The sequence below is a fragment of the Pristiophorus japonicus genome, chromosome 8, assembly GCF_044704955.1.
Source record: "Pristiophorus japonicus isolate sPriJap1 chromosome 8, sPriJap1.hap1, whole genome shotgun sequence".
Taxonomy (NCBI): Eukaryota; Metazoa; Chordata; class Chondrichthyes; family Pristiophoridae; genus Pristiophorus; species Pristiophorus japonicus.
The window spans coordinates 191,086,764-191,113,805 of record NC_091984.1 but is presented as its reverse complement, the minus strand read 5'-3'; the positions used below and the strand labels follow the sequence as shown (position 1 = coordinate 191,113,805).

The 27,042-nt window shown below is 45.0% G+C and overlaps 1 protein-coding gene across 1 annotated transcript in view; it reads left to right on the top strand.

Moving 5' to 3' along the window:
• Positions 1-27,042, top strand: part of nos1 (nitric oxide synthase 1 (neuronal)) — a 100,955-nt gene that overhangs the window by 59,228 nt on the left and 14,685 nt on the right. Inside the window, exons 14-21 of the mRNA XM_070886322.1 lie at positions 4,870-4,974; positions 10,610-10,668; positions 10,827-10,943; positions 12,279-12,453; positions 13,801-13,939; positions 14,026-14,104; positions 21,016-21,209; positions 23,613-23,782. Coding sequence (XP_070742423.1) covers positions 4,870-4,974; positions 10,610-10,668; positions 10,827-10,943; positions 12,279-12,453; positions 13,801-13,939; positions 14,026-14,104; positions 21,016-21,209; positions 23,613-23,782 — 1,038 coding nt within the window. The remainder of the gene's footprint in view (positions 1-4,869; positions 4,975-10,609; positions 10,669-10,826; positions 10,944-12,278; positions 12,454-13,800; positions 13,940-14,025; positions 14,105-21,015; positions 21,210-23,612; positions 23,783-27,042) is intronic.

Here is a 27,042-nt window from a genome sequence, read left to right as displayed (position 1 = left end):
GATCTCCCTGCTTTTGTACTCCATCCCTCTCGCAATGAAGGCCAACATTCCATTCGCCTTCCTGATTACCTGCTGCACCTGCAAACTAACTTTTTGGGATTCATGCACAAGGACCCCAGGTCCCTCTGCACCGCAGCATGTTGTAATTTCTCCCCATTCAAATAATATTCCCTTTTACTGTTTTTTTTTCCAAGGTGGATGACCTCACATTTTCCGACATTGTATTCCATCTGCCAAACCTTAGCCCATTCGCTTAACCTATCTAAATCTCTTTGCAGCCTCTCTGTGTCCTCTACACAACTCGCTTTCCCACTAATCTTTGTGTCATCTGCAAATTTTGTTACACTACACTCTGTCCCCTCTTCCAGGTCATCTATGTATATTGTAAACAGTTGTGGTCCCAGCACCAATCCATGTGGCACACCACTAACCACCGATTTCCAACCCGAAAAGGACCCATTTATCCCGACTCTTTGCATTCTGTTAGCCAGCCAATTCTCTATCCATGCTAATACATTTCCTCTGACTCCACGTACCTTTATCTTCTGCAGTAACCTTTTATGTGGCACCTTATCGAATGCCTTTTGGAAATCTAAATACACCACATCCATCGGTACACCTCTATCCACCATGCTCGTTATATCCTCAAAGAATTCCAGTAAATTAGTTAAACATGATGTCCCCTTCATGAATCCATGGTGCGTCTGCTTGATTGCACTATTCCTATCTCGATGTCCTGCTATTTCTTCCTTAATGATAGCTTCAAGCATTTTCCCCACTACAGATGTTAAACTAACCGGCCTATAGTTACCTGCCTTTTGTCTGCCCCCTTTTTTAAACAGAGGTGTTACATTAGCTGCTTTCCAATCCGCAGGTACCTCCCCAGAGTCCAGAGAATTTTGGTAGATTATAACGAATGCATCTGCTATAACTTCCGCCATCTCTTTTAATACCCTGGGATGCATTTCATCAGGACCAGGGGACTTATCTACTTTGAGATCCATTAGCCTGTCCAGCACTACCCCTCTAGTGATAGTGATTGTCTCAAGGTCCTCCCTTCCCACATTCCCGTGACCAGCAATTTTTGGCATGGTTTTTGTGTATTCCACTGTGAAGACCGAAGCAAAATAATTGTTTAAGGTCTCAGCCATTTCCACATTTCCCATTATTAAATCCCCCTTCTCATCTTCTAAGGGACCAACATTTACTTTAGTCACTCTTTTCCGTTTTATATATCGTTAAAAACTTTTACTATCTGTTTTTATGTTTTGCGCAAGTTTACTTTCGTAATCTATGTTTCCTTTTTTTATTGCTTCCTAGTCATTCTTTGCTGTCGTTTAAAATTTTCCCAATCTTCTAGTTTCCCACTAAGCTTGGCCACCTTATACGCATTGGTTTATAATTTGATACTCTCCTTTATTTCCTTGTTTATCCACGGCTGGTTATCCCTTCTCTTACCGCCCTTTTTCACTGGAATATATTTTTGTTGAGCACTATGAAAGAGCTCCTTAAAAGTCCTCCACTGTTCCTCAATTGTGCCACTGTGTTCCCAGTCTACTTTAGCGAACTCTGCCTTCTTCCCACTTTAGTCCCCTATGTTTAAGCATAGTACGCTCGTTTGAGACATTACTTCCTCACCCTCAATCTGTATTACAAATTCAACCATACTGTGATCACTCATTCCGAGAGGATCTTTTACGAGGAGATCTTTTATTATTCCTGTCTCATTACACAGGACCAGATCTAAGATAGCTTGCTCCCTAGGTTCTGTAACATACTGTTCTAAGAAACAATCCCGTATGCATTCTAAGAATTCCTCCTCAAGGCTACCCCGTGCAATCTGATTTGACCAATCGATATGTAGGTTAAAATCCCCCATGATTACTGCCGTTCCTTTTTCACATGCCTCCATTATTCCCTTGATTATTGTCCGCCCCACCGTGAAGTTATTATTTGGAGGCCTATAAACTACACCCACCAGTGACTTTTTCCCCTTACTATCTCTAATCTCCACCCACAATGATTCAATATTTTGTTCATTAGAGCCAATATCGTCTCTCACAACTGCCCTGATATCATCCTTTATTAACAGAGCTACCCCACCTCCTTTCCCTTCTTGTCTATCTTTCCAAATTGTCAGATACCCCTGTATGTTTAATTCCCAGTCTTGGCCACCCTGCAACCACGTTTCTGTAATGGCCACCAAATCGTACCCATTTGTAATGATTTGTGCCGTTAACTCATTTACTTTGTTTCGAATGCTGCATGCGTTTAGGTAAAGTGTTTTAATACTAGTTTTTAAACCATGATTTTTAGTTTTGACCCCTCCTGCAGCCCCTTTATATTCAAACATATTGTCCCTTCCTATCACCTTGTGGTTTACACTTACCCCAGTGCTACTCTGTTCTGTTGCCTCCTGCCTTTTGCATCCTTTCTTGGGGTTCTGTTCATCTGAGCTCTCACTCACTCTAACTAGCTCAGAGCCCTCTCCTGGGTTCCCATCCCCCTGCCAAGCTAGTTTAAAGCCCTCCCAACCGTACTATCAAAACCACCCGCGAGAACATTGGTCCCGTCTCTGTTGAGGTGTAACCTGTCCGACTTGTACAGGTCCCACCTACCCCAGAAACGGTCCCAATTGTTCAGGAAACTAAAGCCCTCCCTCCTACACCAATGCCCCAGCCACGTATTTATCTGAATAGCCTTCCTATTTCTACCCTCACTAGTACGTGGCACTGGCAGTAATCCCGAGATTACCACCTTTGAGGTCCTGGCTTTCAATCTTACTCCTAGCTCCCTAAAATCAGCTTTCAGGACCTCACCCCTCTTTCTACCTATGTCGTTGGTACCAATGTGGACCACAACCATTGGCTGTTCCCCTTCCCTCCCCCGAATGCCCTGCAGTCGCTCCGTGACATCATTGACCCTTGCACCAGGGAGGCAACACACCATCCTGATGTCACTTTTGCTGCCGCAGAAGCGCCTATCTGCTCCCCTAACTATTGAATCTCCTATCACTATAGCCCTTCCCGTCTTCTTCCTCCCGCCCTGTGCAGCTGAGCCACCCAGGTGCTGTGGATTTGGCCCTGACTGCATTCCCCAGAGGCATCCCGCCGTCGCCAGTAGTCAGAATAGAGTACCGGTTGGAGAGCGGGATAGCCTCCGGGGACTCCTGCACTACCTGCCTCACCATACTCTTGTGTGCGATGGTCACCCGTTCCCTATCCTCCTGTACCCTTTTAATCTGTGGGATGACCAACGCCTGAAATGAGCTATCCACGTACCTCTCGTTCTCTCGGATGCTCCTCAGTGCCTCCAGTCCTCGCTCAAGCTCCGAGACTCGGCGCTCGAGTTGGAGGAGCTGGAGACACTTCCTGCACATGTGGTCATCCCCGTTGCGGGAAGCATCCAGGAATTCCCACATGGCACAGGTGTTGCATTCCGTTTGAACGAGCTGCCCTGCCATCCCACTAGTTACCCTTAAATTACCCAGCAAAATCACTGACTCCCACTACACACACTAAACAGCTATTTAGTAATTTATCCTCTTATCTATTAGAACACAAAATCAAAGAGGTATACTCACCAGCTGATCAGCCAACCACTTACCAGCTTGGCTGTGACGTCACTTTTTGATTTCTTGTCCCTTCTCCCCGCACTGCTCGCTCACCGACTGCCGCTGGGCCTTTGTAGGCCGCTGACCCCGGACTGCCACTGACGCTGCTCCTCCCCGCACTCTGACGTCACCTCTCGATTTCTCACCCCTCTATCTTTGTCTGCAGCTGGTTGGGCTGATCTCTGGGCCTCCGTCTCCTACTCTCGCACTCCTTATCAGCTGCTCTAGTGTCAGCACTGGTAGGAAAAACAAGACAAAACAGCACCTGCCACCCCCACTTGTCCTTAAAACTCACCCACTTACCAAACTCACAAATACCACTCTATGCTGCTGCACTCCGTGCTCTGCACGAGCTGCCTCTTTTTAAACTGTATCTAGGTCAATTGGCTCTTGTCTCACATTACAAACGAGAAGCTGGCACAGCGTATTACTGGGGCTGTGAACATCACCAGATGCTGTTATACTTTGACCAGTGCAGGGCCATGGAGGTCTGAGTATATGTGCTCAATGCTGAAGTGGTGCTGGTGTGGCTGCAGTTATACTGCCAATTCCACATTGCTGAGAAGCAGAAACAGCTTCCAGAAGCACAAAGGCGGGAGATTTTGGCTTTGGCCGATAGTGTAAAACGGGTGATCGCGAGTCGGCAGCCTGTTTCACATCTTTCCTGAATTTTATTTCCATTGTAGTCGATAAAAATAAAAATTGGGAGAGATGTAAAATGGGCTGCCAACTCACAATCACCCGTTTTACACTATTGCACAGAATCAGGATTACCCCCAAAGTGTGTCATATAAATGCAAGATTATTGAGAATGCCTTATCCCAAGAATATGTTAATTAACCATGGTGAAAATATTAATACAAACTAGCTGCAACTAGCTATTACTTAGTGATGCCCATCACACAGCATTGTTAGGAATTTAAACATTTGAAGGTGTGTTGTAGGAAATCCTTAAGTATAACGCATCTTATACTGGATTCAGGTGATCTTTTCTTCATGAAAGGTCCGCAACATATGTCCATTGCTCTGATGCTATCTATATATTTAATTTACAAATTGTTTATTTAAAGCACAATAGAAGAGGTACCGATGAGAATTTGCAGCATTATTAATTCATTCCAACTTATGACAAATGACTATTGCATTTTATAAATAAGGTACAGACTTTTATCTGTGATGTTGAGGTAACATGGTTAAATCTGAAAAAGGGTGGAGCTGAGGTTTGCTGTGACTGGCTGAATTCATTTCTCCTGTAGGTGATGTCCATGGATGAATATGATATCGTGCACCTAGAGCACGAAGCTTTGGTGCTGGTTGTTACAAGCACATTTGGCAATGGAGACCCACCTGAGAATGGAGAAGTATGAAAATAAATCCAAGTTATTCTAGTGTTTTTCCCAAAGACAAGCCAACAAAATTTAAAATCATCAGAATTCAAAATGTACACATTTTAGTTTCCTGTATGCCAGTACTGTCTGAACACCAGCTGTGCCAATATTTCCTTAGTGCCAGATAACACTTTTGTATGGAAATAAGTATAAACAAATCCAACATATGAGTCACGCCATTTGTGTGGGTTTTCAATGAGTCTGGCAGTGTAACCTAAGCACTGGCTCAACTCAATGGGATGTTGCTGCAGGTGGGTGTTAAATCCCTGGCACTATCTCAGCACTGGATTTTACTGCAAACATGATGGGCTCCTCATTGGTGGGAAAGAAGTCATTTTCCAAGTGGATGAATAAGTAGTGTAAAGGAGATTTTCTCCCTTTATCTACTGATCTATTTGTGTTAAGGTTTCGAACAAAACATATATAATACCCCTTGTTCCTCTCTTTCATTGCATAACTACACCAAATTAGGAACCATGGGGTTGGATTTTTGGTTCTGCTCAATTCGGGGCGGTAATGGTGGCGGGGCGGTAAAGTTTGCACCCGGGAACAGTTTGCGCCTCAGTCAGCAAAATTCATCAGCTGAGCCTGGAGTTTGGAGCGGAGCGCTAAGGGAGGGGTTGCACACCTCTTTTAGGGCGCTAGGCCGGCTGAGCAAGTGAAAATCCAGAGCTAAACAGCAGGCCTCGGAACGTACTAAGAAAGGGTTGTGGGGGCAGGGGGAAACCTGAAAAAACCACCAAACTCAGGCCACCACAACATAAATCGCAAAAAAACCAATCACACTTACTGGAGTTCGACATTACTTGCCTGACTGCCGCTGCTATAGTTTGGAACGGCTGCCTTCACAGGCGTTCCCAGCAGGGTGCACTACGGAGCAGTACGGGTCGGGCGGCAGCCAAAAATCGAGCCAGTGTCACAACCAGAGTCGTTGCACACCGCCTCACCACTTCCAGGTGGTACTGCTCCGCGCCCCCACTAAACCAGTACCGAATGTCCTGTCAGGGCGCTGAAAGCTGGCCCGTGCCCGGAAGTGCTTATCGCCGCCATTGCTGCCCTTCAGGGGCATTAACAGGGACGGCAGAAGACGGAAAACCCAGGCCCATGAAAATAGCTGTTCTGTTGCCAAGAGTGCAGATTATTTCCTCTTTCCCGAAATGTGCCACAGCTTACCAATCAAGCACTGGTACATATTAAAAGTATTATTTTATAATAAAGCCAGTGCAAATTGTTGTCAATATGAAAGTATAAAGAATAAAAAGAGGCTTGTTATGTTTTGAGTCTTCTAACCTTGCTATCAAAACTGTTCAACTGTTGGCCCTCTTTTAACAATGACATTTCTGCAGCCATTGATCTGCTCAACCATGTCCTCACCACCACCTTTGATGCCCTAGTCCCTATTATAATGATTACTCTCTCCCACGCCGGCTGTTCCCTTTGATACAGCCCTCATCTTCGCTCCCTCAAGTCAAAAGGACGCAGACTTGAATGGATGTGGCAGCCAAATGGTTTAGCCATTCATCGCCAGATCTGGCTCGAACACATAAAACATTATCGGTTCCTACTCTTGTCTACAAAAACTGCTCACTATTTCAGGATCGTTCTGGATTGCAAAAATAACCCACGGTTACTATTCTCTACTGCTAACCGTCTCCTTAAACCCCTCTCCCCTGTCTCCACCACACTCACCTCCAACAAGTGTAAGGAGCTCATGGATTTCTTTGTCTCAAAGATTAAGACTTTCCAATCAGCTGCCTCTGCGAGTTCCCTTCCTTCACCTAGCCCACCAGGCCAAACTTCCTCTGAGGCTCCCACCTGCCCTAGCCCTGAACTCACATCTTTCTCTAGTTTCTCTCTGATCTCCCCTCTTGATCTCTCCAAACTCATCTTGTCTATGAGACCCACTTCCTGCTCCCTTGACCCTATTCCCACAAAACTGCTGACCACCCAACTTCCTTTTTTGGCTCCCATGTTAGCCAACATTGTTAATAGTTCCCCTCTCCTTCAAATCTGCCGTCATCACCCCTCGCCTCAAAAAACCAACTCTTGACCCCACTTTGCTTGCTAGCTATTGCCCCATCTCCAACCTCCCTTTCCTGTGCAAAGTACTTGAACGTGTTGTCACCTCCCAAATCCGTGACCACCTTTCCATGAATTCAATGTTTGAATCCCTTCAGTCTGGTTTTCGCTCCTGCCGCGGTACTGAAGCGGCTCGCATCAAAGTCACAAATGACATCCCTTGTGACTGTGACAAAGATAAACTATCCCTCTTCGTCCTTCTGGATTTGTCTGCAGCCTTTGACACAGTTAATGACTCCATCCTCCTCCAAAGCCTCTCCACCATCATCCAGCTGGGTGGGACTGCACGCGCCTGGTTCCATTCTTATCGAACTAATCATAGCCAGAAAATCTCCTGCAATGGCTTCTCTTCCCACTCCTGCATCGTTACCTCTGGTGTCTCCCAAGGATCTGTCCTTGGCCCCCTCTTATTTCTCATCAATATGCTGCCCCTTGGAGATATCGGGCAGGATTTTCAGGTCATTTGCACTCCGGGTTTCACTGGGTTTTGAACCTCCATGGCGAGAAATGGGGCGGTGAGGTCTTTTGCGTCCAGTCGCGATCCTCCGGTCAGGTCGGGTTTTGCGGCGGTGCTTAGAAGCCCCGCCATGGAGAGCTATGCCGGGCGTGCAACGCCTCTCATTGCGACACCGGCAGTAGTTTCGACTCGCACCCGACCCGCACGCCCCAAAACGCGCCCCGTGATGACCGGCAGGGAAAACACAGCGGTCCGGCCCTGCCAGCGGTGGTGAGGTAGATAAACTGCTAAAATGGTAAGTTCCAGTGTTTATTCTTTTATTTTTTGGAGCGATTTGTGTTGTGGGGGTGTGGGCAATGTGTGCCCCTCCCAAGGCCTCTCTCGGAGCGCTACCAGCCCTGCACTTTAGTTGGTGAGGTTCTCATTTTTGCACTGCGAAAGTCATACAATGCCTCCCTTTGCGCTGCGCTGGCACAGGGCCCAGATGGCAATAATTACTCCAGACAGCGCAAACGTAACCCGGGCGGTAACTTTCCTGCCCCGTTTCCATTTTCGCCCTGAAAACGGCAATGCCGAAAACAAAGATTAGTTTCCACATGTACGCTGATGACACCCAGCTCTACCTCTCCACCACTTCTATCGACCTCTGCTTGGTATCTAAATTGTCAGATCGCTTGTCCAACATTCAGTACTGGATGAGCAGAAATTTTCTCCAGTTAAATATTGGGAAGACCGAAGCCATTGTCTTTGGTCCCCGCTACAAACTGCATTCCCTAACCACTGACTCCATCCCTCTCCCTCGCATCAATCGGAGGGTGAACAAGACTGTTCGCAACCTAGGTGTCATATTTGACCCTGAAATGAGTTTCCAGCCACATATGCGCGGCATAACTAAAACCGCCTTTTTCCACCTCCGTAACATTGCCCGCCTCTGCCATTGCCTCAGCTGTTCTGCTGCTGAAACCCTCATTCATGTCTTTGTTACCTCTAGACTTGACTACGCCAACTCATTTCTGGCCGGCCTCCCACATTCTACACGACGTAAACTTGAGGTCATCCAAAACTCAGCAGCCCGTGTCCTAACTCACACCAAGTTACGATCACCCATCACCTCTGTGATCACTGACCTACATTGGCCCCCTGGTAAAAGTGCCAAAACTCCAAGGATCGTGCTCGAAGAGGAGACAAAGAAAACGGCGTGCCGAATCTGATTGGCCTCGATTTCAAAATTCTCATCCTTGTTTACAAATCACTCCACGGCCTTGCCCCTCCCATCTCTGTAGTCTTTTCAGCCTCACAATCCCACAAGATGTCTGCGCTCCTCAAATTCTGGCTTCTTGAACATCCCTAATTATAACTGCTCAACCATCAGTGGCTGTGCCTTCAGCCGCTTGTGCCCTAAGCTCTGGAACTCCCTCCCTAAACCTCTCCACCTCTCGACCTCTCTTTCCTCCTTTAAGACGCTCCTTTAAACCTCCCTCTTTAAACAAACTTTTGGTTATCTGCCTTAATTTCTTCTTTTATAGCTCGGTGTCAAATTTATCTGTATTGGCTTGTAACACTGCTGTGAAGCGTCTTGGGATGTTTTACTATGTTAAAGGCGCTATATAAATAAAAGTTATTATTATCACCACAAAAAAGTTTTACAAATTTGTTAAATATCGGACACATAGCTCCATTATCCTGGATAGCACGTCATTGTTGTGCTGTATTGAAAGAAGATTGGAGTTCTGATTCCCAACCTTTTGCAGGATCTCAAAACTGTGGAACTGACCTCTCTCAATCTTCCTTTCCTCTCACAATCTGCTGGATTTTTAAAAACCAAACCACTCCTTCTTGACTGATAGAGATCTAAATTGAAGATTGGTATGCTCATTTTATGGGCCTAAAATTAGACTCCTTAGACAGCTGACAAATTAACGAGACTAGAAAGCCAGTCTATTGAATAGATTAAGGTTTGTAGTTAGCGATGTTTCCAGAATTTCTACAAAGGCAACGTTATGAGCTGGTGTGGATGATGCGGTTGCCTTGTTTGCTTCTGGGAGAATGACGTCAGCCTCTGCAATGCTGGAGTGATGAACCACCATGTGTAAAGTTTCTATCCGTTCCACCTGGATCCTCTGCTCCTCGGTAAATTCACATGTTGTGCCCGTAGCTGTACCTGGACTAACTGTCTTAAATCTTACCTTTCTTAATATCAGGATAACTTGTACAGCTATATCTGCCTGTATCTGACTGGTATAGTCTTACAATCTTAACTTTTGGAACCTTCCCTTCTTTCTGTTGTAGATGCACTTACTGATTTTACAGCAACACCCTTCTACATATACTAGACACAGAATTCCTACTCCTACAACTACAAAGACTACAACAAGAATTACTGAAATAAATAAGAACTGAGAACTGAGGACTTTAGTGTCAAAAACATTATTTTATATAGACTTAATTTTTTTTTTAAATCTTCCCGATTTCTATTGACCAATCTGAAGGACAGGTGTGCTCCCCGATGACCTCCCGATTAATGAGGCACTGGTACCTAGAAATGCCTGGTGGTATGTTGATTCCCTGGCTTATTAGGTCTTTGCTCACAAAGGGTCACAGACGGGTGCAGATAAGGCAGGACATCTTTGTATCCCGCTTCACAAGCCGTCCCCGGGCATGAGGTCTTGATAACTTATCTTCTATCAATGATAAGGAATGTTTTATTTGTAAGAGCCATCATGCTTTAATTAGCATTAGCTCATCCCTTTCCTAGCATGCAGTCTGATTACTGACTCCATTTTGAAGACATATTTAAAGCAATTCTCAGGGCATTTCTCCTTCAAGTGTTCTGCATCATGTATCTTCACCTAGGTTCCCCAATAATAAAAATACTGCTTATGCAACACCTTTGTATGCTTTATGAAAAGTTTTTTTGGAAAGAAGAGGATCGTTCTCTTCACAAAGAGATAAGTGATATGATGAGACATTCTGATGCAATTAACTGCATGCATTGTGTCCTTGTAAATAAATGCAGGTTTGACAAATGGTTATTCATAATGAAAGTATAACTTTCTCATCTCATTCTTCTAGAAATTTGGATCTGCCCTGATGGAAATAAGACAACCTTATTCAAATTCTGCAGAAAGGAAGTGAGTGCGAATGAAACACCAGCACTGATAATTACCGTTTATAGAACGCCAAGCTAACTGAGACAAACTATTACCTATCAGCAGAAAACAGAATTACCGTGCCATCACTGGGCTTGCTTTTATAACACCTACAACAAATGTATTTCCCCTCTCTCCAGGAGCTACAAGGTTCGCTTCAACAGTGTATCCTCATACTCAGATGCTCGGAAATCTTCAAGTGATGAACTAGAACACAAAGATAACTTTGAGAGTACTGGGCCTTTAGCTAATGTTAGGTAAGTGCTTTCCAAATAATGGGCTCAAATTTCCCCAGTGATTTGCGCCGTTTTTTTTGAGCAGGCTGCTTTTTTTGGACTAAGTTAAAAAAACACAGTTTCCCCAATCAATGTGCACCTGCGTTACTCATTACGATTTACGACTAGTTACGATTTTTTAGGTAAGTTTTTTTTCAGCCAAAGGGGACGTAACCTACCACCTGCGTCAATTCTGCCGATTTAGGCAAGTTTGGCCAGCTGAGAGTTACTCCAGTTCTGCTTAGGCCAGCGTATGTGGCCTCTGCAGAAAAACCTTCTGGAGAGTTAAAGAAATCGGCGCAGGTAAGGAAATCGGCGCAAGTAAGGAAATCGGCGCAGGTAAGTGCAGCAGATGCCTGGACAGCAGCAGCAGGAAAGGTAAGAGAGAGGAGGAGAGGTGGGGTGGGGGGGTGGTGGGGGGAGAGAGAGGGCGGGTGGAAGCCTTTCGGGTGTTGTTAGGTGCAGGGACCGAGAGGGAGGAGGGCACTCAGCCTGGGATAGGGGCAGGGGAGCGGACCGAGAGGCCACTCAGCCTGGGCTAGGGGCAGGAGAGCGGATCGGGAGGCCACTCGGCCTTGGCTAAGGGCGGGGGAGCAGGACCGGCTTTAATAATTGGAGGTAAGTTGCTGCAATATATTTTAATGTGTTTTTAAGTTGATGCAATGTGTTTTAATGTGTTGGGAGCTGGCTGTATGTTTCAATTTGCAGTCTCAGTTCGCATTGTGTCCCTGGTTACCGTGGCAACCTGATCTTTTTGGCGCAGATCAAGGCTCCACCCCCAAAACTAAAGGACAGGTTAGGCCACGCCAACATGAAGAAATCCAATGGGCAAACTTAGAAATTTTTTTGGCGTATTTGGGCCCCCAAAAAACGGAGATAACTCTTCAACTACGCCAAAAAAAGCATTGGAAAAATTGAGCCCAATAGTTCTGCCATAGAATAAGACTCATTCAAGTTGCATTTATGTTACAAACCTGCAAAATAAGCAAAGCAGTACATGTGACCAGCACTGATTGTAATGGATGTAGTGACTCAGGTATTTTGTTGTTGGCTCATTTAAAATAAAATGGTCAATGATTGACTAGAATTGAATGCGAACATTTTAATCAGTGCACTGGAAATAAAATGTTTTTATAGCACATGTCAAGCTGGGTTATCAAAACTGCTGGAAATGTAATTTAAAAACATAACCCCCAGAAAGAAAACCCATCAAGCTGGTTAAAGAGATTTTTGCAAGAAGTAGTGGCGACCTTTGTAATAAGAAGCATAAAGAAAGTGACCACTGTGAATATTAAGTTTGAATGCATTGTTTTGCAGGTTTTCTGCCTTTGGTCTTGGCTCTCGAGCCTATCCCCATTTCTGCGCTTTTGCTCGAGCTGTTGACACTTTACTCGAAGAACTTGGAGGCGAACGGATTATGAGGATGGGAGAGGGGGATGAACTCTGTGGGCAAGAGGAGTCATTCAGGACATGGGCTAAGAAAGTCTTTAAGGTTACTGATGTTTAGGAACTTACTTCTAACTTTTTAAAACCAGCCAAGGCCTGCTGTTGCGACCTCTCAGTTTCATTGGGGGGTCATTTTGAATTTGGCCGATAGTGTAAATCGGGCAATATTGGACCTCAATGGAAATTAAAATCGGGAGAGATGTATAATGTGTGACTGAATCAATATCGCCCATTCACACTATTGGTGAAAGTCAAAATGACCCTCATTGTTTCTGTTTCAGGGACGCTTATGAAGTTGTAGTATTTCTGATCAAAGTATTGATCAAAGTGTTGCCAAAGTATGTCAAAGTAATAGCAGAGCATACAGAAGTAATAGCAGAATATTGAAAAGTGTTAACAGAATATACAAAATTAATAGTTGGGCATATAAAATAAATACAGAGTATGGAAAGTATAAAGAGAGCATGGGAAACCATTAATATACAAAAGTAGTAAGTATAGGAAGTGAGAAGACTGTAAAAGAATGGAAGAGCAGCAGCGATGGAGGTGCGGAGCGCCCTCAGGCCATCCTGGTGGAGGATGGAAGTGTAGAGGGATTGGACGTCAATAGTGAAAAGGGGACGGTTGGGGCCAGGAAACTGGAAACTGGAAACAGGAAACTGGAAACTGGAAACTCCGTCACTGTTAAAGTGATGGAGGGTGTCGGAAGAGTCGTGGATGTAGGTGGGGAGAGGACGTCCATAGTGAAAAGGTGAAGGTGCAGTTGAGTTACACCAGTGATGGGAGTGTGTGGCACGATAGAGTGATTCCCCCTACTTCCACTGCCTGAAGGAGTTCCCAATTTTAGCCAAAAAAACGCATATAGGAGCAGAGAAAGTGTCAGCTGCTGTCCACAATGAGAAAGGGAAAAGTTAGAAGGCAAGTTACCCAAAAACACTTAGGCACTTCCTAAAATCTGGTTATAGAGTAACACTGGTCAAAATATAAAATAACTTGTACTGAAGTGATGTCACAAACCCAAGAGTTATCCCAACTAAGTTCTCAAGTCAGACCAGCCATATCTCCCTATGTCTGGCTAAACAACAACAACTTGCATTTATATAGCACCTTTAACGTAGTAAAATATCCCAAGGTGCTTCACAGGAGCGATATCAAACAGAAATTTGACACGGAGCCACATAGAGATATTAGGACTGATGACCAAAAGGTTGGTCAAAGAGCTAGGATTTGAGGAGCCTCTTAAAGGAGGAGAGAGGTAGAGAGGCGGAAAGGCTTAGGGAGGCAACCAGCAATCTTCTCCCTAAAATACTAGTTAACCACCAGTTCCTAGGGTTACTGTGAGCCAATCGGTTGCACATATTAGTGCACTTACATATACCTTCACTGCTTTCAGGCAGCGTGCGATGTATTCTGTGTGGGAGATGATGTCAACATTGAAAAAGCCAACAACTCCTTAATAAGTAATGATCGCAGCTGGAAGAGAGCGAAATTCCGCCTGACCTACCAGGCGACGGCACCCGACCTCACGGGAGGTACGTGTTACCAAAAATAACTTGAGCATGTTGTCCATTTTTTAGATTATTGTAAATAATCTTTTACATTTTTCCCTCTGGCAAAGCTCTCTACAGCATTCACAAAAAGAAAGTTTATGCTGCAAGACTGCTATCTCGGCACAACTTGCAAAATCCAACATCCAGGTAGATCAATTTTTACTCCATTAATACTAACTTTAGAAGGAAGAAAAATGTAAGTGGAATGATATACTTCACGTTAAAATGTTAAGTAATTATTGTCTTGATCTCACTGAGTGTATGCGACCTTATCCTAGCTAAAAAGTTTCCAGTGTAAAATGAAAAAGGAAAGACCTTGCATTTATATAGCGCCTATCATGACAGGATTTCTCAAAGCGCTTTACAAGCAATGAAGTACTTTTGAAGTGTAGTCACTATTGTAATATAGGAAATTTGGCAGCCAATTTGCATATAACAATGTCCCACAACCAATAATGAAATAATGCCCAGATAATCTGATTTAGTGATGGTGGTTGAGGGGTAAATATTGGCCAGGGCACAAGGAGAACTCCCCAGCTCTTCTTCAAATAGTACCATGGGATTTTTCACATCCACCTGAGAGAGCAGACAGAGCATCGATTTAACATTTCATCCGAAAGATGGCACCTCTGACAGTGCAGCACTCCCTCAGTACTGCACTGGAGTGTTGGCCTAGATTAGGTGCTGGAATGGAGCTTGAACCCACAACCTTCTGACTCAGAGGTGAGAGTGCTACCCACTGAGCCAAGGTTGACATAAATGTACCAGATGTCAAGGGTGAAGAGATGATCTGTCCACCACCAGAATTGGATTGGTTTGTACAAATTTATTGCATTTCTGTAACAACCTCAGAAATAGTAGCAGGAGTAGGCCATACGGCCCCTCGAGCCTGCTCCACTATTTAATAAGATCATGGCTGATCTGATCATGGACTCAGGTCCACTTCCCTGCCTGCTCCCCATAACCCCTTATTTCCTTATCGGTTTTTACAAACTGTTAAAGATACTGTCCAGTGTGGAACTCAGTCATTCAGAACTAGAATGTTCCAGGTCAACCTCTAATGAATTAACTTATCTCAGCTGAGGTGATGTTAGAGATGCTCCAATTTCCTCGCTCGTCCCAAGCTTGGGGGTAGAGAACAACCACGGTTCCCTCTCTCGCTAGTAATTCTGTTGGAAGTTGGGTTTGCATCAACAGTGGCTGAGGTCAGGATTGGCTCAGCTGTGATGCCCTCCATGAATGAATAGTTTGCTCACAGTCTAAGCGTACATATGGGGAATGGCCATTTGGGTGAGATGGTGCCAACGGGACCAAAGTGGAAGGAGGAAGAAAGAAAATGAAAACAGTAGAGTTGGAGGGCAAGGGCAGTCTGGTGTCTTTAAGCCTGGACAAGGCAATGATGTTCTCATTTACTTGTAGAAACTAAATACCCAGCCTAAGATATAAAAACATCAGAGCAAACAGCAACCAGCAATCTTTTCCCTAGAACAGCAGTTAATCACCAGTTGCTAAGGTTACTGTGGTCCAATTGGTTGCACATATTAGTGCACTTACATGTAACTGTTTAGGCAGCATGCGGTGGGATTGTTCCCAATCCTGACAAATAAACTATCCCAGTATTCAGATCATGTGGCTGGAAGTCCCGCTGAGCATGACGATGGAGACAACCCCTGCAGAAATTCTACCCCATCGTGGTTAAGAATCTGAGTGTGTAGCTTTGACTATATTGTCAGGTTTATGTTACATACAAACATATGAAAATGAGCAAAAGACCAGCTCAAATAGAAAGTTTTACTGACATCTGGGGTTGAATCTCAGCTATCATCCAGCGGCAGTTTTCATTTGAAAAGAGGGAGGGTTATAATTTTGATAATAAGATGTTAAAATGTAAGTTCATTACTTGGAGCAAAGATTTTAAGAACATAAGAACATAAGAAATAGGAGCAGGAGAGGGCCATACAGCCCCTCGAACCTGCTCCGCCATTTAATACGATCATGGTTGATCCGATCATGGACTCAGGTCCACTTCCCTGCCAGCTCCCCATAACCGCTTATTCCCTTATCGGTTAAGAAACTGTCTATCTCTGTCTTAAATTTATTCAATGACCCAGCTTCCACAGCTCTCTGAGGCAGCAAATTCCACAGATTTACAACCCTCTGAAGAAGAAATTCCTCCTCATCTCAGTTTTAAATGGATGGGCCCTTATTCTAAGATTATGCTCCCTAGTTCTAGTCTCCCCTATCAGTGGAAACATCCTCTCTGCATACACCTTGTCAAGTCCCCTCATAATCTTATACGTTTCGATAAGATCACCTTTCATTCTTTTGAATTCCAATGAGTAGAGGCCCAACCTACTCAACCTTTCCTCATAAGTCAACCGATCATCTCCGGAATCAACCTAGTGAACTGTCTCTGAACTGCCTCCAAAACTAGTATATCCTTTCTTAAATATGGAAACCAAAACTGTTTGCAGTATTCCAGGTGTGGCCTCACCAATACCCTGTATAGCTGTAGCAAGACTTCCCTGCTTTTATACTCCATCCCCTTTGCAATAAAGGCTAAGATTCCATTGGCCTTCCTGATCACTTGCTGTACCTGCATACTAACCTTTTGTGTTTCATGCACAAGTACCCCCAGGTCCCACTGTACTGCAGCACTTTGCAAATTTTCTCCATTTAAATAAGAACTTGCTCTTTGATTTTTTTTCTGCCAAAATGCATAACCTCACACTTTCCAACAGTATACTCCACCTGCCAAATTTTTGCTCACTCACTTAGCCTGTCTATGTCCTTTTGCAGATTTTTTGTGTCCTCTTCACACATTGCTTTCCCTCACATCTTTTTAATAAAGGAAGGATAGGCAGAAAGGAAAAAGAGGTGGGGTAGCGCTGCTGGTTAAAGAGGAAATTAACGCAGTAGTAAGAAAGGACATTAGCTTGGATAATGTGGAATCGGTATGGATAGAGCTGCGGAATACCAAAGGGCAGAAAACGCTAGTGGGAGTTGTGTACAGACCACCAAACAGCAGTAGTGAGGTTGGGGATAGCCTCAAACAAGAAATTAGGGATGCATGCAATAAAGGTACAGCAGTTATCATGGGCAACTTTAATCTACATATAGATTGGGCTAACCAAGCTCGAAGCAATGCGGTGGAGGAGGATTTCCTGGAGTGTATTAGGGATGGCTTTCTAGACCAATATGTCGAGCTGGCCATTCTAGACTGGATGTTGTGTAATGAGAGAGGACTAATTAGCAATCTTGTTGTGTGAGGCCCCCGGGGGAAGAGTCACCATAATATGATAGAATTCTTTATTAAGATGGAGAGTGACAGTGTTAATTCAGAGACTAGGGTCCTGAACTTAAGGAAAGATAACTTCGATGGTATGAGACATGAGTTGGCTAGAATAGACTGGCAAATGATACTTAAAGGGTTGATAGTGGATAGGCCATGGCAGACATTTATAGATTACATGGATGAACTTCAACAATTGTACATCCCTGTCTGGAGTAAAAATAAAATGGGGAAGGTAGATCAACTGTGGCTAACAAGGGAAATTAGGGATAGTGTTAAATCCAAGGAAGAGGCATATAAATTGGCCAGAAAAAGCAGCAAATCTGAGGACTGGGAGAAATTTAGAATTCAGCAGAAGAGGACAAAGGGTTTAATTAGGAGGGGGGAAATAAAGTATGAGAGGAAGCTTGCAGGGAACATAAAAACTGACTGCAAAAGCTTCTATAGATATGTGAAGAGAAAAAGATTAGTGAAGACCAACGTAGGTCCCTTGCAGTCAGAATCAGGTGAATTTCTAATGGGGAACAAAGAAATGGCAGACCAATTGAACAAATACTGCATGCCAACCTTCAGTCATTGAAGGTTGGCATGCAGGTGCAGCATGGCAGATGAAGTATAATGTGGATAAATGTGAGGTTATCCACTTTGGTGGTAAAAACAGAGAGACAGACTATTATCTGAATGGTGACAGATTAGGAAAAGGGGAGGTGCAAAGAGACCTGGGTGTCGTGGTACATCAGTCATTGAAGGTTGGCATGCAGGTGCAGCAGGCGGTTAAGAAAGCAAATGGCATGTTGGCCTTCATAGCAAGGGGATTTGAGTACAGGGGCAGGGAGGTGTTGCTACAGTTGTACAGGGCATTGGTGAGGCCACACCTGGAGTATTGTGTACAGTTTTGGTCTCCTAACCTGAGGAAGGACATTCTTGCTATTGAGGGAGTGCAGCGAAGGTTCACCAGACTGATTCCCGGGATGGCGGGACTGACCTATCAAGAAAGACTGGATCAACTGGGCTTGTATTCACTGGAGTTCAGAAGAATGAGAGGGGACCTCATAGAAACATTTAAAATTCTGACGGGGTTAGACAGGTTAGATGCAGGAAGAATGTTCCCAATGTTGGGGAAGTCCAGAACCAGGGGTCACAGTCTAAGGATAAGGGGTAAGCCATTTAGGACCGAGATGCGGAGGAACTTCTTCACCCAGAGAGTGGTGAACCTGTGGAATTCTCTACCACAGAAAATTGTTGAGGCCAATTCACTAAATATATTCAAAAAGGAGTTAGATGAGGTCCTTACTACTAGGGGGGATCAAGGGATATGGCGAGAAAGCAGGAATGGGGTACTGAAGTTGAATGTTCAGCCATGAACTCATTGAATGGCGGTGCAGGCTAGAAGGGCCGAATGGCCTACTCCTGCACCTATTTTCTATATTTCTATGTTCTGTCTTCACGAAGGAAGTCACAAATAACCTTCCGGAAATACTAAAGTTTCGAGGGTCTAGCGAAAAGGAGGAACTGAAGCAAATCCTTATTAGTCAGGAAATTGTGTTAGGGAAATTGATGGGATTGAAGGCCGATAACTCCCCAGAGCCTGATAGGCTGCATCCTAGAGTACTTAAGGAAGTGGCCCTAGAAATAATGGATGCATTGGTGGTCATTTTCCAACATTCTATTGACTCTGGATCAGTTCCTATGAACTGGAGGGTAGCTAATGTAACACCACTTTTTAAAAAAGGAGGGAGAGAAAACAGGGAATTATAGACTGGTTAGCCTGACATCGGTGGTGGGGAAAATGTTGGAATCAATTATTAAAGATGAAATAGCAGCGCTCTTGGAAAGCAGTGACAGGATCGGTCCAAGTCAGCATGGATTTATGAAAGGGAATTCATGCTTGACAAATCTTCTAGAATTTTTTGAGGATGCAACTAGTAGAGTGGACAAGGGAGAACCAGTGGATGTGGTGCATTTGGACTTTCAAAAGGCTTTTGACAAGGTCCCACACAAGAGATTAGTGTGCAAAATTAAGGCACATGGTATTGGGGGTAATGCATTGACATGGATAGAGAGGAAGCAGAAAGTCGAAATAAACGGGTCCTTTTCAGAATAGCAGGCAGTGACTAGTGGGGTGCCGCAGGGCTCAGTGCTGGGACCCCAGCTATTTACAATATACATTAATGATTTAGATGAAGGAATTGAATGTAATATCTCCAAGTTTGCAGATGACACTAAGCTGGGTGACAGTGTGAGCTGTGAGGAGGTTGCTAAGAGACTGCAGGGTGACTTGGACAGGTTAGGTGAGTGGGCAAATGCATGGCAGATGCAGTATAATGTGAATAAATGTGAGGTTATCCACTTTGGCGGCAAAAACAGGAAGACAGAATATTATCTGAATGGTGACAGATTAGGAAAAGGGGAGGTGCAACAAAACCTGGGTGTCATGGTACATCAGTCATTGAAGTTTGGCATGCAGGTACAGCAGGCAGTGAAGAAGGCAAATGGCATGTTGGCCTTCATAGTTAGAGGATTTGAGTATAGGAGCAGGGAGGTCTTACTGCAGTTGTACAGAGCCTTGGTGAGGCCACACCTGGAATATTGTGTTCAGTTTTGGTCTCCTAATCTGAGGAAGGATGTTCTTGCTATTGAGGGAGTACAGCGAAGGTTCACCAGATTGATTCCCGGGATGGCAGGACTGACATATGAGGAGAGATTGGATCAACTGGGCTTGTATCCACTAGAGTTTAGAAGAATGAGAGGGAATGTCATAGAAACATATAAAATTCTGACGGGATTGGACAGGTTAGATGCAGGAAGAATGTTCCAGTTGCTGGGGAGTTCCAGAACAAGGGGCCACAGTCTAAGAATAAGGGATAAGCCATTTAGGACCGAGATGAGGAGAAATGTCTTCATTCAGAGAGTGGTTAACCTATGGAATTCTCTACCACAGAAAGTTGTTGAGGCCAGTTCGTTCGATATATTCAAAAGGGAGTTAGATATGGCCCTTACGGCCAAAGGGATCAAGGGGTATGGAGAGAAAGCAGGAAAGGGGTACTGAGATTGAATGATCAGCCATGATCTTATTGAATGGCGGTGCAGGCTCGAAGAGCCGAATGGCCTACTCCTGCACCTAATTTCTATGTTTCTATGTTTCTATGAAACAGCTGGTGTCAGAATTTAAATGACAACACTGCTAGGGAATATTTTATTTTAATTAATCACGGTTGTTAAATAATATGAACATATCACTACCATCTTCTGTTCCTCTTCAGAAGAATTAAGGGGAGCAAGTTTAACTTCTTTTTCCCTCAACTCATTACGTGATCTGGTGCTAAGTTCTCCAGTCACTGCACTGTGTCATTCGTCCTTTCGTGACAAATGGAGCAGGTTTGATTCCTGGACTGTGCTGAATTAGCTGATCTTAATTGGGCTACTACAATTCAGTGCCCATAGGGAAACTAGAATTCCAACTCCTGGTCACTGTAGAGTGATGCTTGTTGGAAAGTATACATGGGTAGATATCAGTAAAGGCAGGATTGGGCTTTGCTGTGTTGCACTCTGTGGTCAAACAGCCCAGTGATGATCACCAACTGGGTTTGACACATAAAGAGGCATTGCTTGGGTGGGTCTGTGAAATCAGTTCCCAACAAGAGTCACAATCTTCAGGAGAAAATGGACAACATTTTGGGGGCAGAATGCAATGGAAAAATGGAATGTAAATTTTGTGACATCTTTAATCTGAGTGCTTGAAGCATCATTCTGTCTTTCCATTTAGCCGTTCCACAATCTTACTACAGCTACACACAGACAAGCGGGAGGAGTTACACTATCAGCCTGGTGACCATCTGGGGATCTTTCCTGGTAACCATGAAGATTTGGTCAATGCCTTGATTGACCGGTTAGAAGATGCACCTCCTATAAATCAGATCATAAAAGTTGAGATTTTGGAGGAGAGAAGCACAGCTTTAGGTAATTATAGAAATTATATCTGGGATTTTCAAAGAAAAATGTCTGCATGCCTATGCACAAAACTTTGTGAAGCTATCAGGCAGAATGATACTGGTCTACTCACAAGAAAGGTATAAGGCCATTTGAAATTTATTCAAAACAAAATTGGAGTGTATACATATCAATATCATCCAATAAACGCTGCTGTTTCGATTTATATTTTACTAGTATAATACCCTGATGGTTAATACAATGCTGAATTAAAGGAGCTGACTCCTCCTTTCCCACCTGAGAGGAGCAAAATATTGACTTCACTGGCAGGAGCTAGGGGGTGGTGGGGCAGATGAACCTGTTCCTGTGTCTGAGGTCTGAGGCTAGGGATTGTCTAGGCACAGCAAATATAGGAACTATTGAGGAGGGTGCAGCACATCCAGACATTGCAAACCTGGGCATCGACCAATGCTGATTGTACCAGGCTTCCAGTAGGCACAGAAGATCAATTCAGAAAATCTCATTCTTTAAGAGCATAAGAAATAGGAGCAGGAGCTGGCCAAATGGTCCCTTTAGCCTGCTCCGCCATTCAACAAGATCATGGCTGATCTGGCTGTGGACTCAGCTCCACTTATCCACCCGCTCCCCGTAACCCTTAATTCCCTTATTGGTTAAAAATCTATCTATCTGTGATTTGAATACATTCAATGAGCTAGCCTCAACTGCTTCCTTGAATTTCACAGATTCACAACCCTCTGGGAGAAAAAATTCCCTCTCAACTCGGTTTTAAATTGGCTCCCCTGTATTTTGAGGCTGTGCCCCCCTAGTTCTAGTCTCCCCGACCAGTGGAAACAACCTCTCTGCCTCTATCTTGTCTATCCCTTTCATTATTTTAAATGTTTCTATAAGATCACCCCTCATCCTTCTGAACTCCAACGAGTAAAGACCTAGTCTACTCAATCTATCATCATAAGGTAACCCCCTCATCTCAGGAATCAGCCGAGTGAATCGTCTCTGTACCCCCTCCAAAGCTAGTATATCCTTCCTTAAATAAGGTGACCAAAACTGCACGCAGTACTCCAGGTGCGGCCTCCTCTCTGCTCCGCATTACACTTGCAGTTAGATGGAAGCTGAGAGGTCAGGCGACAACCTTCCACTCACTGGGCTCAACACTTGGCAACCATGGGGTTAAGATCAGAAACTCAACAGAGTGGGAGATCAAAGCCGGCGGCCTACTCCACAGTACTGCACAAAGTGGGAGATCAAAGCCTGAGGCCTAATCCATGGTACTGCACAAAGTGGGAGATCAAAGCCTGAGGCCTACTCCATGGTACTGCACAAAGACACCCCAATTACGTTAACTTGTTGGAAATTTGTGTGCAGCCAGTCTTTGGCATTTTAAATGTACATTCTTAGTGGATAAGGCTCTCTGCTGGGACCATGAAGTAAGAACATTTCCCCTCCTGTCTTCACTTAAGGGTAAATGTTCATCTCCAGTGCTCTCAGGGCAGGGCTTTACTGCTAAGAGTACATGTTGCTAGTTTGGGAATTCTCCCATTGGGAATAACAGCAGAATTTCTTGCCCATTCTGTAGATATTCATTAGGAATTGCCAGACAATTGTGGGAGCATGTGCCCGAAGTCCTGATGTATGCTCTCAGCAGGAGACATTCTGTGTAAGGAACCAGGAACTACTGTTGTGAATATTAATGAATATTCTTTGCGTGCCATTTAAAACAAGTGGTTAATGCCTACTTTAAACATTAAAGGGGAGATTGTCCCTTGGTTGCCCTTGAGGAATTCTCAGTTTCCTGATACAGTGAAGAGGAAACAGGGCCACAAACCTGTTACATTAATTCTCCACCCCTGGGATTTGAGGCGGGTTCCTAAATTCCTGGAGTAGGTGCAGGCCCAGTGTAACAATGCAGATGAGGTGGCAGGTACTGTTCTCAGCCCTCCTACTTCACCTGACTCTACCCAGGGCACCCTATGCAGAGGGGCACCCTAAAGACACTGGTGAAGGGGCTTTCACTGGGACATTTCACAGACTGGGGTCATGGGACCATCCCAAAAATGAACGACAGGAAAGTTTAGAAAATAATTTCTTCCCTCCCCCGTGCTACCCCCCCCCCCCCCCACCCCAGCATGAACTTCGGGCCATGAGGCCTTTGGGCAGCTGCTCTCCAGTGACAGCCAGAAGGCCTCAAAGTTGGTAGCCAGGTGCATAGCCTTGCAGCTACATTCCTGTTTCCAATCCTCCAACCCCACTCCAATCCCAGTGCTAGGCTCTGCCAGGAAATCTGGGCAGACTCCCCTTACATACGTAGACCGAAAGGAAAATTTGTTCTTAAATGTTCCTGTATTCATATCGTCAACTGCAAATTCTCGATTGCAGCTTTTGAACCCGAAGGACCAATCTCTTTTGTCCACACAGGTGTTATTAGCAATTGGAGTGATGAGAACCGCATTCCGCCTTGCACAATTTTTCAAGTCTTTAAGTACTATCTGGACATCACAACGACCCCAACCCCACTCTTACTGCAGCAGTTTGCTCTCCTGGCAAAACATGACCACCAAAAGAAAAGGCTGGAAGTTCTCAGCAAGGTGAGTTGCTTCTTAGTTTATTTAAACTCATCAAACTAGTTCAACTAGGTTTATATTTTGAAAAACAAAAGAGTGAGCCTCTTGCCAGCTGACACATCCACTCAAAGACCCCTTCCTGCAAAGCATTCTGTGCCCCCATAATCAAAGTGCGCCGAACATTAATGCTAACTCTAACCTGATGAACAGCTGGCTCCCTGCAACCTGCCATGCTTTCAAACTCTCACAGGCAAGAAAACACATATATATTTTGCATAACTGAATAATTTTTAAAACCTTTTACCTTTAAAAAGCACTTATCTATTGAAGGGATTGCCTATAAGCCTGCACACATATACAGTACATGACTGTCTGCTGTCCGAAATTGGTCATGGGATTTCTCCATAGCCTCACCAGGGGTGAGCTTTTAAATCCACTTTTCCAGACACTAGCTTTAGGGTAGGTTTTGCAAACTTTGGGGGAATTTGGCTAGATCCTCATCCCTTTAAATGCACTTTGAGAATTCTCCATAATTTGCAAGTCCTCACCACACGTGAGATGGTATTAGTTCGGTCCATGGTTTGCAAACTCAGACTTTCTTATGGAAGAGCCATACATAGGCATGCGGCTGAAATTGCCTCTCTCAGAAAGACCGTTAGCGTCTCCGGGAAGCACTAAAGGGGCACTAAAGGGTTTTCCCCCGGGCACAGCACTCACAGTGCCCCACCTGGAATTGCTCCGCCGGCTAAAAGTGGTTTGCGCCGTACCCCGCGATTAGCGCACTGGCGCACCGCGATTACATCATCGCCGTGCACGCCGACCGCTTATAACCCCATGCCATTCCTGTTGTGTATGGAGAAAGAGTCAGATTGAACACTGTGAGCTCAAAGTAAAGTGTGACCTTAGTCTTTTATTGCAGGTCTCCAGAGTGCCTCTCCAACCTGTGAAATCTCCTTAATACCTGTGCTCCCAAGGGATTATGGGATCCCTTGGGACTCCAGGGGATGAGCCCTCTGGTGGCTGTACAGAATAAATACAAGTATACATATATAACAACACTCCCCGCCCCCCCCCCCCCCAAGTCAATAGTGTAACTATTTACAATGTGAGTCGATCTGGGGCCCTTCTTGTCCTGGTTGATCATCTCGGTGAAGGCTGGTGTTGTTGAATCATTTGTTGGGCCCTCGCTGGGCTGCTGTGCAGCTGGCCTTGCTGGGCTGCCTGGTGTGTTGGGCCCTGCTGGGCTGCTGTGGATGAAGGGTTCTGCTTCGTGGTCAACCGTGGTGCCGGTTGCCACTGGTGTGTATGTTGGGGGAATCAGAAAAGGTAGGGTCCAAGGTGGGTTTTCAGGATAGTCCGTGAATCTGAGTTTGATTTGGTCCAAGTGTTTCCAGTGAATGAGTCCATTTGAAAGTTTGACCCGAAACACCCTGCTCCCCTCTTTGGCTATGACTGTGCCGGGAAGCCACTTGGGACCTTGTCCATAATTTAATACAAATACATGATCATTGATTTCAATCTCACGTGACACATTTGCGCTATCATGGTATGCACTTTGTTGAAGCTCCTGCTCTCTACCTGTTCATGTAGATCAGGGTGAACTAACGAGAGCTTTGTCTTAAGTGCTCTTTTCATGAGCAGTTCAGCAGGTGGGATCCCAGTGAGTGAGTGGGGTCTCATGCGGTAGCTAAGCAGGACTCTGGATAGGCGAGTCTGCAGTGAGCCTTCAGTTACCCTCTGCAAGCCTTGCTTGATGGTTTGCAATGCTCTCTCTGCCTGACCATTGGACGCTGGTTTAAACGGGGCAGATGTGACATGTTTGATCCCGTTACGGGTCATGAATTCTTTGAACTCAGCACTGGTAAAACATGGCCCGTTGTCGCTCACCAGGACATCGGGTAAGCCGTGTGGTGCAAACATGACCCGCAGGCTTTCAGTAGTGGCAGCGGACGTGTTAGCCGAAATTATCTCACATTCAATCCACTTGGAGTACGCGTCTGCAACCACAAGGAACATTTTACCCAAGAACGGGCCTGCATAGTCGACGTGTACCCTAGACCATGGTTTGGAGGGCCAAGACCATAAACTTAGCGGCGCCTCCCTGGGTACATTGCTTAACTGCGAGCATGTATTACATCTGTGAACGCAGGACTCTAAGTCTGCATCGATACCGGGCCACCACACGTGGGATCTGGCTATCGCTTTCATCATTACGATGCTTGGGTGGGTACTGTGGAGGTCATTGATGAAGGTGTCTCTGCCCTTCTTGGGAACCACTACTCGATTGTCCCACAAAAGGCAGTCTGCCAGTATAGACATTTCATCTTTGCGCCGCTGGAACGGCTTTATCTCTTCCTGCATTTCCACTGGGACACTGGACCAGCTCCCGTGAAGCACACAGCTTTTGACTAGAGATAATAAGGGGTCCTGACTTGTCCAGGTTTTGATCTGCCGGGCAGTGACGGGTGATTGCTCACTCTCAAATGCTTCCATAACCATGGCTAGATCTGTAGGCTATGCCATTTCCACCCCCGTGGTGGGCAATGGCAGCCTATTGAGAGCATCGGCGCAGTTTTCGGTGCCTGGCCTGTGGCAGATGGAGTAGTTGTATGCGGACAACGTGAGCGCCCATCTCTGGATGCGGGCCGATGCATTGGTATTTATCCTTTACTCTCAGAGAACAGGGATATAAGTGGCTTATGGTCAGTTTCCAATTCGAATTTTAGCCCAAACAGGTATTGATGCATTTTCTTTACCCGATAGACACACGTTAACGCTTCTTTTTCAATCATGCTGTAGGCTCTCTCAGCCTTAGACAGACTCCTGGATGCATAAGCAACCAGTTACAGTTTCCCGAAATCATTAGCTTGTTGCAATACATACCCGACGCCATATGACGACGCATCACATGCTAGTACCAAACGCTTACATGGATCATACAACACAAGCAGTTTGTTTGAGCATAACAATTTTCTCGCTTTCACAAAGGCATTTTCTTGGCTTTTGCCCCAAACCCATTCGCCCCCTTTTCGTAGTAAGACATGTAGTGGTTCTAGCAGTGTGCTGAGACACGGTAAGAAGTTACCAAAGTAGTTCAAGAGTTTCAGAAACGACCGCAGCTCCGTCACTTCCTGTGGCCTTGGTGCATTCTCAATTGCCTCCATCTCGCATTGGTGGGCCTGATGCCATCCGCCGCAATCCTCCTTCCAAAGAACTCCACTTCAGGCGCCAAGAAAATGCACTTCGAGCGTATTAACCTGAGCCCCATGCGGTTGAGTTGACTA